Below are 15,356 nucleotides of genomic sequence, written 5' to 3' on the forward strand. Positions count from 1 at the left end.
GCCTAATTTGCATTCGGCAAAAAAAAGTACAATGGACGTATATGTAGCAGCAAATACATTACACTACACAAGCCTGCGAAAGCTTCATAAAATAAAATAGAGTTGTTATTTTGCCCTATACATGTGGCCACTGTATAGTTTAGGTGCCTTATGTTAGGAAATGTAGGGGGGAAGGAGGGTACCCCAAAAAAATGTACAATCTTTTTCAGCCTATCACCCTTAAAAAAGGAAAAGACACCAGCGTTTTTTGGGATTTAGAAAAAATTTTAACTTTTTTTGAAGCAATCCCTATCTACTCTATTGCACTTCGCCTGGTCTAAGGTGGCGAAGGCAAGTCTGGCGCAAGAGGTAACGTTCAGTAAAAAGTTGCAAGTTAGTGAATTACCGTAGTTACGTCCCTTCGTCATAGTGCAACTTCGCCTGGCGTAAGGGTGCGAAGTAGCGCTAGAGTAGGAACACTTCGCTAGCGAATTTACGCCAGCACCCGTTAGTAAATCGGCGAAGTAACGAAATGACGTCACGCTGGCGAATTTGCGCTAGCGTTAGGCGCTTCGCACTTTAGTGAATTTGCCCCAATGTGTTGTGCAGATGCTGCCCCATGTGTAGTATTAGGGCTCTTATACATGGGCGGTTATACCTGTGATTGCGATTTCTTCCGTTCACCTGCAGGGGAGCGCAGGAGTAGACGCACTCAATTATTGTCAAGGGGGCTGTACTTACACAGTCGCATTTATGCGCCGAACGCTGGTGAAATGCAACATGCTGCATCTCACCTGCATTTGGTGCTTACATGCGTCTGTGTGAGTACAGCCCCCTTGACAATAATTGAGTGTGCCTACTCATGCGCTCCCCTGCGGCTGATCGGAAGAAAGCGCAACGCAGGGAAGCACATGTAAAATCGCCCGTGTGTAAGAGCCCTTAGGCATGAATGAGATTCACGGTCATTGCACACACTGAGGGTTTTGGCTCTACATTCATCCCCCCCATTACTGCTCCTTGTGTGTGAGTCTGCCAGGGCATTTTCTATTAAGATCATTAGAAGCAGTGGCAGATGGAGGGCAGTTTTCAGTGCTGTTCTCTGGTGGAGGGCAGTCAAAACAGCCCATGTCCCATGGCCTTACACAGGGAGATCGCCAAACGAGCGGATCTCTTCCCAATATGCCCACATTGAGGTGGGCAATATCGGGCTGATCCGATCGTGGGCCCTAGATAAGAGTGGAGGCAATAAGGGCGGTCGGATCGTGGGACCACATCAAAGAAATGATGTGGCTGTGATCCGATGGGATTTTATACCCTGCCCGATCAACATCTGGCTGACTTTCGGCTACATATTGATCGGGAAAGCCCGTCCGAGAGCTCTACACACGGGCTGATAAGCTGCTGACTGGGTCTGTCGGCAGCTTTTATCGGCCCGCGTATGGGTTCAGTTTCATTCAGCTGAATCCACATCTTGCAAAAAAAATCTTGAATCAAGAACCAAACCCTTGATACAGAGGCATCCTTTGCCTTTACAGGTAAACGTGGCATTTGTTTTTCCATCTAAGAGTCGTAGTTCAGCAGAAGCAGGTTAGACACCCTCCTTTTTCAATTACTGTATTATCATGCCCCTCTGTACTTTATACTGGGTTCAGTTCCATCCAGGGCACTTAAAGGGATGCTGTCATGGGAAAAAAAAAATTTTTCAAAATGAATCAGTTAATAGTGCTGCTCCAGCAGAATTCTGCACTGAAATCCATTTCTCAAAAGAGCAAACCGATTTTTTTTATATTCAATTTTGAAATCTGACATGGGGCTAGACATATTGTCAATTTCCCAGCTGCCCCAAGTCATGTGACTTGTGCTCTGATAAACTTCAATCACTCTTTACTGCTGTACTGCAAGTTGGAGTGATCTCACCCCCTCCATTTACCCCCCCCCAGCAGCCAAACAAAAGAACAATGGGAAGGTAATCAGATGGCAGCTCCCTAACACAAGATAACAGCTGCCTAGTAGATCTAAGAACAACACTCAATAGTAAAAACCCATGTCCAACTGAGACACATTCAGTTACATTGAGAAGGAAAAACAGCCGCCTGCCAAAAAGCATTTCTCTCCTAAAGTGCAGGCACAAGTCACATGACCAGGGGGCTAGCCCCATGTCAGATTTCAAAATTGAATATAAAAAAATTTGTTTGCTGTATTGAGAAATGGATTTCAGTGCAGAATTCTGCTGGAGCAGAACTATTAACTGATTCATTTTGAAAAAAAAATGTTTTCCCCATGACAGTATCCCTTTAAGGTTTTTGTATATTCTTGTATGTTCAACCACACTTCAAAAACGTACAGGCAGGTAATTGGTTCCTGCTAAAACTGACTAACTGTGAAAGAGATTGTCAGCTCCGCTGGGGCAGGGAATGATGTTAATGACGCCTTGATATTTGAAGACTTGCCGGTGAATGCACTTTTCTATGTGATAGATGCCTGGAAATCTCAAAGACACACTGGTTTAACCATTCCACTTCCCACCTGTGCACTTCAAAAACCTTGTGCTTCAACGGAGATTAATGGGAATCGGGGAGTGTTTCATTAACACTTTATATGCCTACACTCCTAGTACCATCCAACAGCTGGCGCTGGGTGTTGTATTTCTGCAAGGTGCAGATAACAAATGGGGTATAGACCCCTAAGGCACCAGCAAGTGATTAGGAAGGACAGGAGTGCCAGGTCACTATTCCTTGCACATTGCCCAGCAGCAGGAAAGGGGTTAATAAGCCACAAGGACACATAGCTATTTTTGTACCAATAAACCTTGACAGAGCTTGTTATGCTGTTTGTTAAGAACCGGAGCTGGCGGGTTTGGGTAAGAGCTGAGCACCAGATCTGTGCTTGGGAGAAGTGGGGGCTGGGCCTTCCGTCTCTGAGTCAAACATTAAAATCATTGTACCTCTGATCGGGGAATCCATGTTGTGTCGCTCGCATGCACATAATAAAAATGTGCCACAAATTGCATATTATGCGCATGCGAGTGACCGGCACTGGCGGGGGGGAATTTTTTTTTTTTTTAAAAAAAACTACTGTTATCCCCAACCGGAATTTTTACCCAACAGGTGCCCTTTAAGGGGTGTTATTTATTAAAGTCCATTTTTAAGCGGTGTTATTTATTAAAGTTCATTTTTTCTGGTTGGACTTTTAAAGGCAAAAACACAATTTGTTCCTAGAAAAAAAAAACTAGATTTTTTTCGTTATTTATTAAACTCCGATGGTGTTAAAAAGTCAGAATAAAAAAGTACTCCAACTCAGACCTGCCGAGATCATGTAGAAATCAATGGCAGATGTCTCATTGACATTTTGAAGATATCCTGATCTGCGCTGGGTTTCGTACAATAATCTGAAGATTTCATGGTTTTCAAGCGAAAAATCCGAAAAAAATCACACAAATCAGATAAATAACCCCTAAATGCTGCATTTTAAATGGCAGTTTATAAAAGGTCAGTCTAAGGGTAGGACTACACGGACGTTTTCGGCGCGATCCGACGCTCTGCAACAAAACACCAGCGTCAAAACTTATGCGACGGAAATAAGGTAAGAGATGGAAATGTCGGATGAAGTCGCAGCATTGATCTGACGCGACACAACTGTCGGATGCAGACGCTGCAACTTCATCCGACAATGCATTCACTTACCCTATTTCCGTTGCATGTGATTTGACGCTGGCGTTTTGTTGTGGCGCGATCCGAAAACGTCCGTGTACCCTAATTCCTTTACAATAAGGGAATAATAGATAAAATGGCACTAAAGATTTCTCCCTTTGTCCCCCCCCCCACCCCAGTTCGGTCGCTCCTTCAAAACAATGTGGACCCCAACCTCAATAATGAAGATGGACTGACCGTCCTGCACCAGGTACAGATGCAGCCTTTGTGTTTATTGTGTTCTGGGTTCCCTATGATCCTCTTTCCCTGGGAAGGTTAAATGAGTGTGTTAAAGCCTCATTCAGTGGGCAGACAGCAAGAAATGGCACATTCCACTTCTCCCACATTGTTCTCTGTATGAACAAATGTTCTTAGTGCTACCAACTGGCCGTCTGGCCTTGCACCCCCCCCCCCCCATTCAGATGTGGAAGATTCAGCTGTGCACTGGCCTCTGAATTGGGTACAGGATTGTGGGGACATTCTTTGTGAACAAAATGACACATTTATTTTGTTTCTTATATAACGTCACACCTCTCCCCCGCTGTCTGTTGCTGATGACACACTGTGCATCTGTCTATTTGTAGCACTCTACTCATAACATGTCATGGGGACAGATTTATCAAGGGTCGAATTTTGAAGTAACGGGAGTTTTCTTTTAACTCCCATAACTTTCGAAATTTGAATAAAAAAAACCAATCTAAATTTATTTAAAAAAAAAAGTCGAAGTTTTTAACTTTGGGTGAATAGGCTGTATTTCGAATCATTCGAATGGAAGGTTTAGCGCATTTGATCGAATTCGAATCGAAGTATTTGCCCCAAAAAACTTCGATTTTTCAAAGTCCACCGAATGGGTTCTAGGAGGTCCCCCATAGGCTAAAACAGCAATTCGGCGGGTTTAAGATGGCGAATGGTCGAAGTTTTAAGGAGACAGTACATGATAAATTAAGATATTCGAATAGTCACATTTTTTTCAAATTCTGATCGAATTTTGGCCCATTCGATAGTCGAAATACACAAAAATAGCTCGAAATCCGAATTTTTTTACTTCGAATTTTCACTTCGACCCTTGATAAATCTGCACCTTAGTGTAACACAACCTGTTCCCCCCCACCTCTTATTCAAATAGCATGCCCTCTCCCCCTCACTCTCACCTGTCACTCATTCTCCCCCTCTACCCCCCATAGTGCTGCATAGATAACTATGAGGATCTGCTGAAGCTGCTCCTGTCACATGGTTCTAATGTGAATGTTACAGACAATGAGCTCTGGACCCCTCTCCATGCTGCTGCCACTTGTGGGCACACTAACCTGGTGCGCATCCTGATTCAGCAGTAAGTGATACTATGCAACAGTATAGACTGTGGTGTGCTCATCCTTACCTACCCATGTACAGCCATGCAGTGCTAGATGCACAATGGTTGCCTTTACCTTATTCCCAAACTACAGCAAGATATGGTTCTCTGAACCTGTTAAAGGACCAGTTACACTAAAAAATTAAAAGTGTTGTAAAGGCACAACAGTATAATGTGCTGTTGCCCTGCACTGGTAAAACTGGTGTGTTTGCATCAGAAACACTACTATAGATTATATAAACAAGCTGCTGTGTAGCCATGGGGGCAGCCATTCAAGCACAGGATACACAGTAGATAACAGATAAGTTCTGAAGAATCCCATTGTATACTACAGAGCTTATCTGTTATCTACTGGGTATCCTGTGCCTTTTCTCTTTTTTCAGCTTGGAAATGGCTGCCCCCCATGACACTACGCAGCAGCTTATTTATATAAACTATAGTAGAGTTTCTGTAGCAAACACCCCAGTTGTAGCAGTGCAGCACAACAGTACACTATATTTTCATTTCTTTAAAAGACTTTCATATTTTGGTGTTACTGTTCCTTTAAACCCACTTACAGTAGTATGTTCTCGTGTGGGCCTAGGAAAACCTCCGTGTTCCCAACATGTTCTGTCATTATGCACCAGGAGGCATTGTAGACAGAACGCCCATGAAAGAAATGTGGGTACAGTAACTTGCTCTAAAGCTAAAGTAGCCCCCCAGCAACAGTAGGTAGTAGCTAAAAAGCCATAAACCTAGCGCCCCCCATTGTGTTGCATTAAATATTGAAGAATATACCAACAAACAGCATGGGTATCATTGCAGGACAAGGCAATAAGAGGTGGGTAGGAGATCCCAGACTGCAGGGATTACTCCCAGAAGCTAGCGGCAGTGTATGATGGTAATCCCATGCAATTTAGTTCTAGTTACTACAGTGGGAAGGGTATGTTGGGAGGCAAGGGGAAATAATGCACACAAGAGTTGAAAGTAATTGCCAATGGTTGGGGAGCATGGAGGGAGCATAGGGTTTGTCACCTGCTGTATATCTGCATGCAGACATGATGGTAGGCGCTTTCTGAGAATAATTAGTGAATAATGATTAATATTGCACACTAACAGTATGAGATCACACAGAATAACTGATCAATGCACATATACTCACAACCACCACTGATTATTGCAGTGGCGCTGACCTTCTTGCGGTGAATGCTGATGGGAATATGGCGTATGATCTGTGCGAGGATGAAGCCACACTGGACGTTATTGAAAGCTGCCTGACATACCGAGGTGAGAGCCAACTGGGCAAGGCTTGAGATGCTCACATTAAATAGCACTACAGCTCCCAGCATCCTCTCATAAGCCATTGGCTCTTGGAGGATCCCTAGTTGGGATGGGTATTGGTTGGGTATATCGAATGTCAGAGTTGCTAGGGGCCCACTAAAAAATCTTTCACAAGAAGCACACTCACTAAACAATGTTTGCTTCTCTCTTCACTCTTCTTTATTCTCTTAATCACTTCACCTTACATTATATTAAATCTATCCCTTCTCATTGTCCTCATATAGAAATAGGGAATGGAATTTGTACAGGCATACAAGACATGTGGGCGAATGAGCAGGAGGGCCCACTGACATCTGGGCTCAGCAGGAGTTTTCCTGTTATCCAGTTTGAAACTGGTACACCATCGGTTTGACCCCATACATGGGCAAATAAGCTATGATTGGCCTGTGCATGCCCATGTCATTACATGCACTGTCTTTAAAAAAAAAAAAATGAATAGACTGCAAAATTCTTGCTTTAAGGGACAGTTCGATTTCATTTCACCTCTAGTAACCTATAAGGGGAAACACAATTTTTTTTTATCTTTGTAACAGGCCAGTATAAGATAATGCCCACGATCATGAACATCAAACTTTCCATACTGCAAGCTCAGCAAAATGTGTTCACTAATAACTTTCCATGCACCATGTTCACTCGTGTACATTTATATTATACACTATCAGAGTTTCCATACCTTGATAGTAAGTTGATATGAAACTCATTCTTACCACTTCCAATTGCTTCTTGCTATTTTATATTAAATCCCCCTGAACAGCAATTTACATTTCTATCTATCTATCTATCTATCTATCTATCTATCTATCTAGTGCATGGTACATGGTGCAAAAAGATATATTTTAGTTTTTCTTTACCTTTATACATGATCCATAATGGAGTTGAAGACAACCATTGCTTGTATGTTTGTAGGTATTACACAGGAAATGATTAATGAAGCTCGTCAAGCACCGGAGCGTCACATGCTGAATGACATAAGGGCTGTGGTGGCAACTGGACAGGATCTGAACAGATCAGATAACCAAGGAGCCACACTGGTGAGTTGTGAAACTGGGCATGGGAAGCTGGTGGCTTACACCAATATTGTCTATAACTAAAAGTGGGTGCAATCTGTATTAGCTGGAGAGACGTTGTCTCGTCTTACTGTGTATGCATATACTGCTGAGATGACAGTAAAGTTTACTTTGACTGTGACTTTGACTTTAAATACATTGGGAATACCATTGTTACCTAATTTAACTACTTTATACATATTTTTAGAAGTACCTGTGCTTGCCAGTGTTGCGACCTGTCTTTAAACTCAAGCTCTGCAACGCACTGCCCTCTGTATTAATGCCAGCCATGTCTATTACTAAATGCAAATATAAGCCTATAGAGCCCAACATAATTTCCTCTGGTGATATGGCAAAGAGGAATGTACATAAAGCACTGGCAGACAACAGGTTTCTTCCTACAGTGTGTGACAGCCCTTTGGTATATCCCAAATGACCTATCACAATAGGGAATTATATTCTCCACCTCTAGCCAGGGCTGCCATCAGTGGGGCACAGGGGGTACTGTTGTACCCGGCCTAAAGAAGGGCTGGCTGTGCTCAACTTTTCAAATAGCCGGACCCCCTTTGACAGCGATGAAGCCGTGCCGAACCGATGAAGTCCTGAACAGCCGAAGGACTGAAGCACCCAAGCTGCGAACAGAGCCGAAGCCAATGTTTCTTTTGAAGGGGGGGTCATGGCCACCAATGTATTTTAAAAACTTTTATGGGGGGCCCTTGCACCAATGTTTTTTTTAACTGATAGGGGTGCCCTGGTCACCAATTATTTTTTTGAACTTGTAGGGGGGCCTGACCACCAATGGTTTTTTTTAAATTTTTATGTTGGACCCTGGCGCCAATGATTTTTTTTTTTTACTTTTAAAGGGGCCCTGACCATTAATGCTTTTTAATGTGTATAGATTATCCTTGCTTATAACATCTTTAAAACAGGATAAACTCCTTTAAGGGATCCTGTCATCGGAAAACACGTTTTTTTCAAAACAAATTAGTTAATAGTGCTACTCCAGCAGAATTCTGCACTGAAATCCATTTCTCAAAAAAGCAAACAGATTTTTTTATATCCAATTTTGAAATCTGATATGGGGCTAGACATTTTGTCAATTTCCCAGCTGCCCCAGGTCATGTGACTTGTGCCTGCACTTTAGGAGAGAAATGCTTTCTGGCAGGCTGCTGTTTTTCCTTCTCAATGTAACTGAAGGAGTCTCAGTGGGACATGGGTTTTTACTATTGAGTGTTGTTCTTAGATCTACCAGGCAGCTGTTATCTTGTGTTAGGGAGCTATTATCTGGTTATCTTCCCGTTGTTCTTTTGTTTGGCTGCTGGGGGGGTGATATCACTCCAACTTGCAGTACAGCAGTAAAGAGTTATTGAAGTTTATCAGAGCACAAGTCACATGACTTGGGGCAGCTGGGAAATTGACAATATGTCTAGCCCCATGTCAGATTTCAAAATTGAATATAAAAAAATCAGTTTGCTTTTTTGAGAAATGGATTCAGCGCAAAATTCTGCTAGAGGAGCACTATTAACCGATTCATTTTGAAAAAAATGTTTTTTCCCATGACAGTATCCCTTTAAAGATAGGAACTGGGGTCTAGTGGTAATCTCTCAGTATAGAGTACACACAGCAAATAATTGACCCAAGCACAGTGCAGTGTCTGCTTTTATCCCCAGTAAACACTGTAAAGTTTGCTGCACTTCATACCCATAGATGCTTTGTGGAGTGGCATTGTGAAATTTGGCTGTTAAACACATTACTGAATTTACACTAAACTTTGTAGGATAATTGGTCTTCTGAATTAGGACTTGCTAGGGGCTTTTTAAAAGTAGGCAATTATCTCCACCTTGTGGTTGTGCATTGCAAGTACAATCCTCTGAAAGATGTATCTGCTTTTGGCTGTTTGTTTCTGCCCTTGCATGAATAGAAAAGGTTTCAAGCCTTATCTTCTCACCTCAGCTCCATATAGCAGCGTCTCGTGGCTTTGCAGAGGTGGCTGAGATGCTTTTGGAGAATGGGGCCCACGTTGATGTGAGAGATCCAGATGAGTGGGAACCTCTACATGCTGCAGCCTTTTGGGGCCAGGTAAGATGTTTCTGGTTCTTGTATTCTTAGCAAGACTATTATATGAATATTATATTAATACATGTAGTAGCTGACAGAGTTAAAATTGTATGCATGTATGTATGTATGTATATTTTTATTTGTAAAGCGCTCCTTGAGGGCAAAGCACTGTACAACAAAACAATAAATTAGTAGTAACAAACAAGGGGTCATTGGAATAAAAAGTAACAATAAGTGCATTATTAGAATACAATTCACATAAATATAAAATATAATTACAATGCAGATTAAGTGCTCAGTGTCAAGGAAACAAAAGGCTAGAGGACCCTACCCCGTAGGGCTTACAGTCTAAATGGGAGGGTAACATACAGACACAATTCAGAGGGGTATTAAGGTGCTGTGGGTTACAGTTTGTTACACTGTTATATAAGTGCCAGTTCAGGTGTTATCCAGGTGCTCCCAGAGGTAGTCTTTGAGTTTTGTTTTAAAAACATTGAAGGAGGATTCTCTCCTGAGAGATTCAAATTAAATTATTATTTGCCAAGATAATGTTTACATGGCAATTAATGGTTTGCAGATCAAAGGGTAGTAGTCCTAACTTTCCTCTGCTAGTACCATTGTGTGGTTGGTACACGCTTAATTTCCAAATCTCTTTAATCCTTTCCTTAGATCTATGTAGCAGAGGTCTTAGTGTCGCACGGTGCCAGTCTCAGCGCTAAAACAGCCCTGGATGAGACACCTCTTGGTGAGTCAGGTCACTCTCTCTGTCTCCTTTATCTCTAGGAGGTAGGAGGACACCTCTTTACTCCTTAAATTATCCTCTGGTCAGTTAGATCCTTTGCAGTGTAATGTTTGTCTTGTGACTTTATGTCTCATTTTCCTGTCTCATTTATTGTTTCGTCCTCTTTGCACCTTTCCATTTGGGCTTAACTTTGCCTGTGTACCCCTGTGGCAGATCTGTGCGAGGATGAGGAACTTCGCTCTTTGCTTCTCGAACTGAAGCACAAACATGATATCATTATGAAGTCTCAGCTGAAGAACAAGTCCTCTCTGAGCCGCAGGAGTTCCAGCACTGGGAGCCACGGGTCAGTATACAACAAAGGCATCACAGGGGGGTAGTAAATGGAGAGAGTCTTGTGAGATCAGCAGGCATAGGAAGGATGGGAGAGTAAATAGTTGAGACACAGCCCCTGCCCCCTAACCTGTAGATAGTTATAGGTTAGATAAGAGGAAATGGCCAATGCCATATGAAAGCAGATGACATTTTAAAATCTGATGCCCTTACCATGATTTCTTTATTGGTTTCCATTTCTTCCTATCAGCACCTTCTCTTACCCTCTCTGTGTGTCTCCAACCAGTAAAGTGGTGCGGCGTGCCAGCCTGTCAGAGAGAAACAACCTGTATAGAAGAGAATATGAGAAGGAGGCAGTGGTGTGGCAGTGCTTGGTATCTTCAGGGAACACGGAGGGCACCCAGGACGAGGAAGAGAGCAGCCCTGAAATACAGCAGGTAACTCAAGCAATGACTAAGAATAAGCATCTGAATAACCAGAAAACAAATAGGGTTCTGGTAAGAGTCAAAAACAACATTAATCTTTAGTGGAAAAGAATGGCTTTTCCCAAAGGAATGCAATAGACCAACTGCAATACTGCAGTTTGTCTCAGATCAATCAGCTTTGTCTCTGCATTTATAGAGCAGCAGCTCATTTGTCCAACCAATTTCAGAAGAAAGACATGACCCAGTTAAGACTCTGGGGCAGATTTATCAAGGGTCAAATTTCGAAGTGGAAAATACTTTGGAATTCGACCATCAAATAGAATCCTCCGACATTCAAATTCGAAGTCGGAGGATTTTATTCATTGTACGATCGTATTCCGATCGTAGTACGATCGTACTCCGATCGTACTTCGAATCATACGCTTCGAACAATTTTATCATACGATCATATGATTTTCCTTCGATACCCAAAAACTTAGAAATATGCTCTGCCAGGTCCCCATAGGCTAACATAGCACTTCGGCAGGTTTAAGTTGGCGAAGTATTGAAGTCAAAGTTTTTTGAGGTGTATAAGTACAACTGATATTTTCTAGAACTTGCCCTTTAAATTATCTTGGCAGTGCATGCAGTAATGAAATCACAGCTGTATCTATTGGATTGAAAGGCTGTTTGAGATAAAAAGGGGCCTTTGTACTATGCCTATATGCTACACTAAACATTTCAAGAAATACATTTCCAGCATTGCCAAGTGTCATGCAGTAGGCGTGACATCACCCTTTTTGACTATACTATCTGTCTCAGGCTTTCAGAACAAAATGCCAAACATGATTGGCCGCCTTAGAGTACTGTTGCCACTTCTTTCTCAATTAAAGGCACCCAATCTTGACAGTTGTCATTAGGAGAAGTAGGGTTTACAGAAATCTAGTTTATTCTTTTATCAGATACCTTTAGAGAAGGGTAAAGCTCACCATACAGTACATGTGCTCATAAAAGTTGCTGACAGCCCCCCAGACCAAGCTGGCAACTCATCAACCAGTGTATGAGGAGCTTGAGACTGCAAGTCCAACCAGTATCTGGCTGAGAAATATGCAGGTGTTAAAATCCTTGGGGACCAATGATTAGATATGCCCTATTTTGCCCAGCCCGCAGGTAGCTAAATGAAATATCCTTTAGTGTCATGGATTGTAGAACGTCCCACACTAAATTTTAAAGCTGGACTTGCATATAAAGACCTAATGAACTTGAACATTGCCCCATGCGCTGTGCCAAATCTTCCTGATCCGATCATTGGCCCCAGTGACTTAGGAGCCTCACATGAGTGTGCCATTGTGGTCATCACTCAGGACAGGATTTTCAATCTTACCCATTGGATGTCTAGCAGGCTGTTGGGAAGGACCACATACAGGGGCTAGAGAGCTGCTTACATGGTCTGGAGGGGCCAGGTCTACATTCATTGGCCCAATGGCTTTTTTATCTGTGCCACAGCAATGTTTACATGGCATCATTAGGTAAGTCAGATAAAACTACTCATGTTACAAGGGGTCAGAGAAGCTTTTTTGTACAATATCCGTGGGTGAGTACTACAACTAGGTGACTTAGAAGGCTTACAGAATAAGCCTTATAAGCCCTGCTCACAAGAGCTTACAATCTAAGGAAAGTAAGGTTAGCAGTTGAGTTGCGACCCCATGCTGTAGCCGCACTAATGTTTTTCTTAATCTTCTAAACAGCAGGCTTCTCTGGATTGTGAGCAAACACTGGGTCCATCTGAATCCCAGTTCCGGAATGGATTCTGCCCTCCTCTGCCTTCCTGCTACTGCCCTTCTCTATTGCCTGATATCCAAGTGCCAACGCCAGTTTCAAACGGTAACACCAGCCACTCCCTCCCCTGCTATACTGGAAGCCCCCTTTGGAGTAGCATTCTGGACCAAGCCCCCTTAACTCTGTCTGAACTGAAAAGGCAAAGGTCAGCAGCTAAACAGGGGAGACTGCTGATTAAGAACAATAGTGACTTGCAGAGACTCACAGCATTAGATTATAACAGCCCCGGGACACCTCCCTGGTGCTCAAATGGGGGGTCTGTTTACTATACTCCAACCAGCGGGGATCCTCCCATTCTGAGGTTAAAATCTCCCATGGAGGAAGAGGAGGAAACCAGAATATTGCATTGCTGTCGGATATCCTAAACCGGAGGCCATGGCTTCAAGAGAATGTTTTGAAACAATGTGCAAGTGCCAAACGTATAGCAAAGAGCACTTGTTGCCACACAGAGCAATGCATGCCTGTTTCATGTATATCTGTACATAGAAAGTCACGTATGCTTGTATATACTGAGCTGTATATAGATGCCTCACCAGATTATACAGAGTTTTACAAGTTCCTCTTCTGTACACAAATCTGGGTGTACATACCCTATGTAATGTATACTTGTACAGGATCTGTAGCTGTAAATGTAGGACTGTTTATATCTGTGTATACGCAGCAATGTACATCCACAAAGCTATATATTTGCGTACAGGTACTGCAGTGTGAATGTATGGGTGTGTAAATACTCCAAGTGTTATAGATCTGATGATGAACTGTTTATTCACAATAGTTGGACAGTTGTAACGGCACAATGCGCATACGTGGGCACTGCTGAAAACACTTGGTTTGGTGTTACTCGGCCTTGCCAACCTGTTGCTCCAGTGTCTGCCATAGACTGAGCATTTGCTATACTTATTTATGGGGATTGTTGGAAGTCAAATTGTGACTAGTTCTCCATAAGAAGCCATAGGGTGGCCAGTACACAATGGTCCTTAGTGGTCAGGTGCGTCTGCCCATAATCTCAACTGAGTATCCTAGGCACAAAGCAACAGTGTTTGACAACAGAAAAAAAGGCAATTGGTCTGTTGGTTCTGTTCATTAAATGCCTACAAGGGAACACCGTCTAATTTACTGCAACCTTGACTTATTTTTGGCTGTATCAGAGGTTCATATTTTATATATTTAAATATTTAAAGTTTAGTGCTTCTGTTTAGTGTGCTTCAGTAACGCTTCCCTATCTCCTCGTTCTCTGTTTAACCAGCCACAGGCACCTGCAGGCAGCAGCATAGTCAATGTTGATAAAAGTATCCTGCTTTGTTTGGTGGAATGTTGGCTCTCATACTGAGTTTATGACTAGTCACTAGAATAACTGCCAAAAAGCTAATTAGGACTACTGCTGTTAAGTAATGATAATGACAAGGGTACCAGGAAATATTCTTCCTCCCCAGCCCCTGCATTTTTGCTCACTACCGCAAACACTGATTACTGGTTATGTGCCGTACAGTGGGACCCAGAGCTGGGTGCCTGTAATGTGTTCAGAGCACACTGTGTGCAAAGCAGTGCACTTCAAGGCAATAAATCTTGTTTATAGGCAGAGAGTGGGTGTGATACTGAGTTACAATGGTATTGTCTGGTGCTGTGTACCCAGTGATAATCAGCCACTCCTCTTAAACATTTTACAGGTTCAATGTATTGACTTTCCAAGCTCCTTTTATAATAAAGATAATTTTAAGGAGAGTCAATGTGTAATTTTTCCATTTGTTAATGGTGTTTCTTATGGCTGCCAGTTGGGGGCCACTCCTTCAGCGATATGTATTAGTGATGTGCGGACCTGCCCGAAACTCGAGGGTCGTGCAGGTTTAGGCTGACTTCCACGGTACATCCTCTGCCTCTTTGCGCACCTTTTATATACTCTTGCAGGCCCCGCCCCTTTCATGACATCACAGTGAGGTATATAAAGAGAGGAGAGCTCTGGGGTAGGGCTCAGCAGTTTAGGGTTGGGTGGAGTTCGAGTTTTTCTCGAACCGCACATCACGAATACAGTATGTATCCTCTGAACAGAAATAGATGGGCCCGCCCTTTCGTGACATCACAGTGAGGCGGGCGCGGGTATATAAAGAGGCGAGCACGTTGGGTTTGGGCTGGGGCACAGCAGCTTAGGTTTGGGTGTGGTTTGAGGTTTTCCTCGACCCGCACATCACGAATACAGTATGTATCCTCTAAAAAGAAATCGATGGTGGGTGGACTAGATTAAGTTAATACGGGTGCTCCTATAGTTGAGAACTGCTGCCAAATTCTAACCACTAAAGATTTACAATGGGTTTAAAGCCAAATTCAGTGAATGCTGGCCTATTGTGGAGTGATGGGCGAATGTGACCCGTTTCGCTTCGCCAAAAATTTGTAATCCTTTGGTGTCATTTTTGGTCATCACTACTATTGTGTTATAACTCTACATAAGCCCTGAGAGCAGAGGGTTGTAGGTGGATAGAGTGAATGGGATAACAAATGGGTGGTCACTGGTTTTTTTGGTGCTGCAAGGAGATCAGGAAGGTGGCCTACCTACAGCTATACACCAGGCCATATGGGACCACCAGCCACTGTTTTAACCCCCCT

At 42.9% G+C, this 15,356-nt stretch overlaps 1 protein-coding gene across 2 annotated transcripts in view; it reads left to right on the forward strand.

The window, feature by feature from the left end:
* Positions 1-14,480, forward strand: part of ppp1r16b.S (protein phosphatase 1 regulatory subunit 16B S homeolog) — a 31,756-nt gene extending 17,276 nt beyond the window's left edge. Inside the window, exons 3-11 of one of the 2 annotated variants that reach the window (XM_018238414.2) lie at positions 3,809-3,879; positions 4,853-4,998; positions 6,182-6,285; positions 7,246-7,370; positions 9,339-9,464; positions 10,113-10,188; positions 10,399-10,528; positions 10,766-10,952; positions 12,668-14,480. In XM_018238414.2, the coding sequence (XP_018093903.1) occupies positions 3,809-3,879; positions 4,853-4,998; positions 6,182-6,285; positions 7,246-7,370; positions 9,339-9,464; positions 10,113-10,188; positions 10,399-10,528; positions 10,766-10,952; positions 12,668-13,123 (1,421 nt within the window). In that variant the 3' untranslated portion in view covers positions 13,124-14,480. The remainder of the gene's footprint in view (positions 1-3,808; positions 3,880-4,852; positions 4,999-6,181; positions 6,286-7,245; positions 7,371-9,338; positions 9,465-10,112; positions 10,189-10,398; positions 10,529-10,765; positions 10,953-12,667) is intronic. The other variant, XM_018238415.2, reaches the window with a different exon arrangement.
* The last annotated feature ends 876 nt before the right edge of the window (positions 14,481-15,356 follow it).

This window comes from Xenopus laevis, chromosome 9_10S, assembly GCF_017654675.1.
Source record: "Xenopus laevis strain J_2021 chromosome 9_10S, Xenopus_laevis_v10.1, whole genome shotgun sequence".
Lineage (NCBI taxonomy): Eukaryota > Metazoa > Chordata > Amphibia > Anura > Pipidae > Xenopus > Xenopus laevis.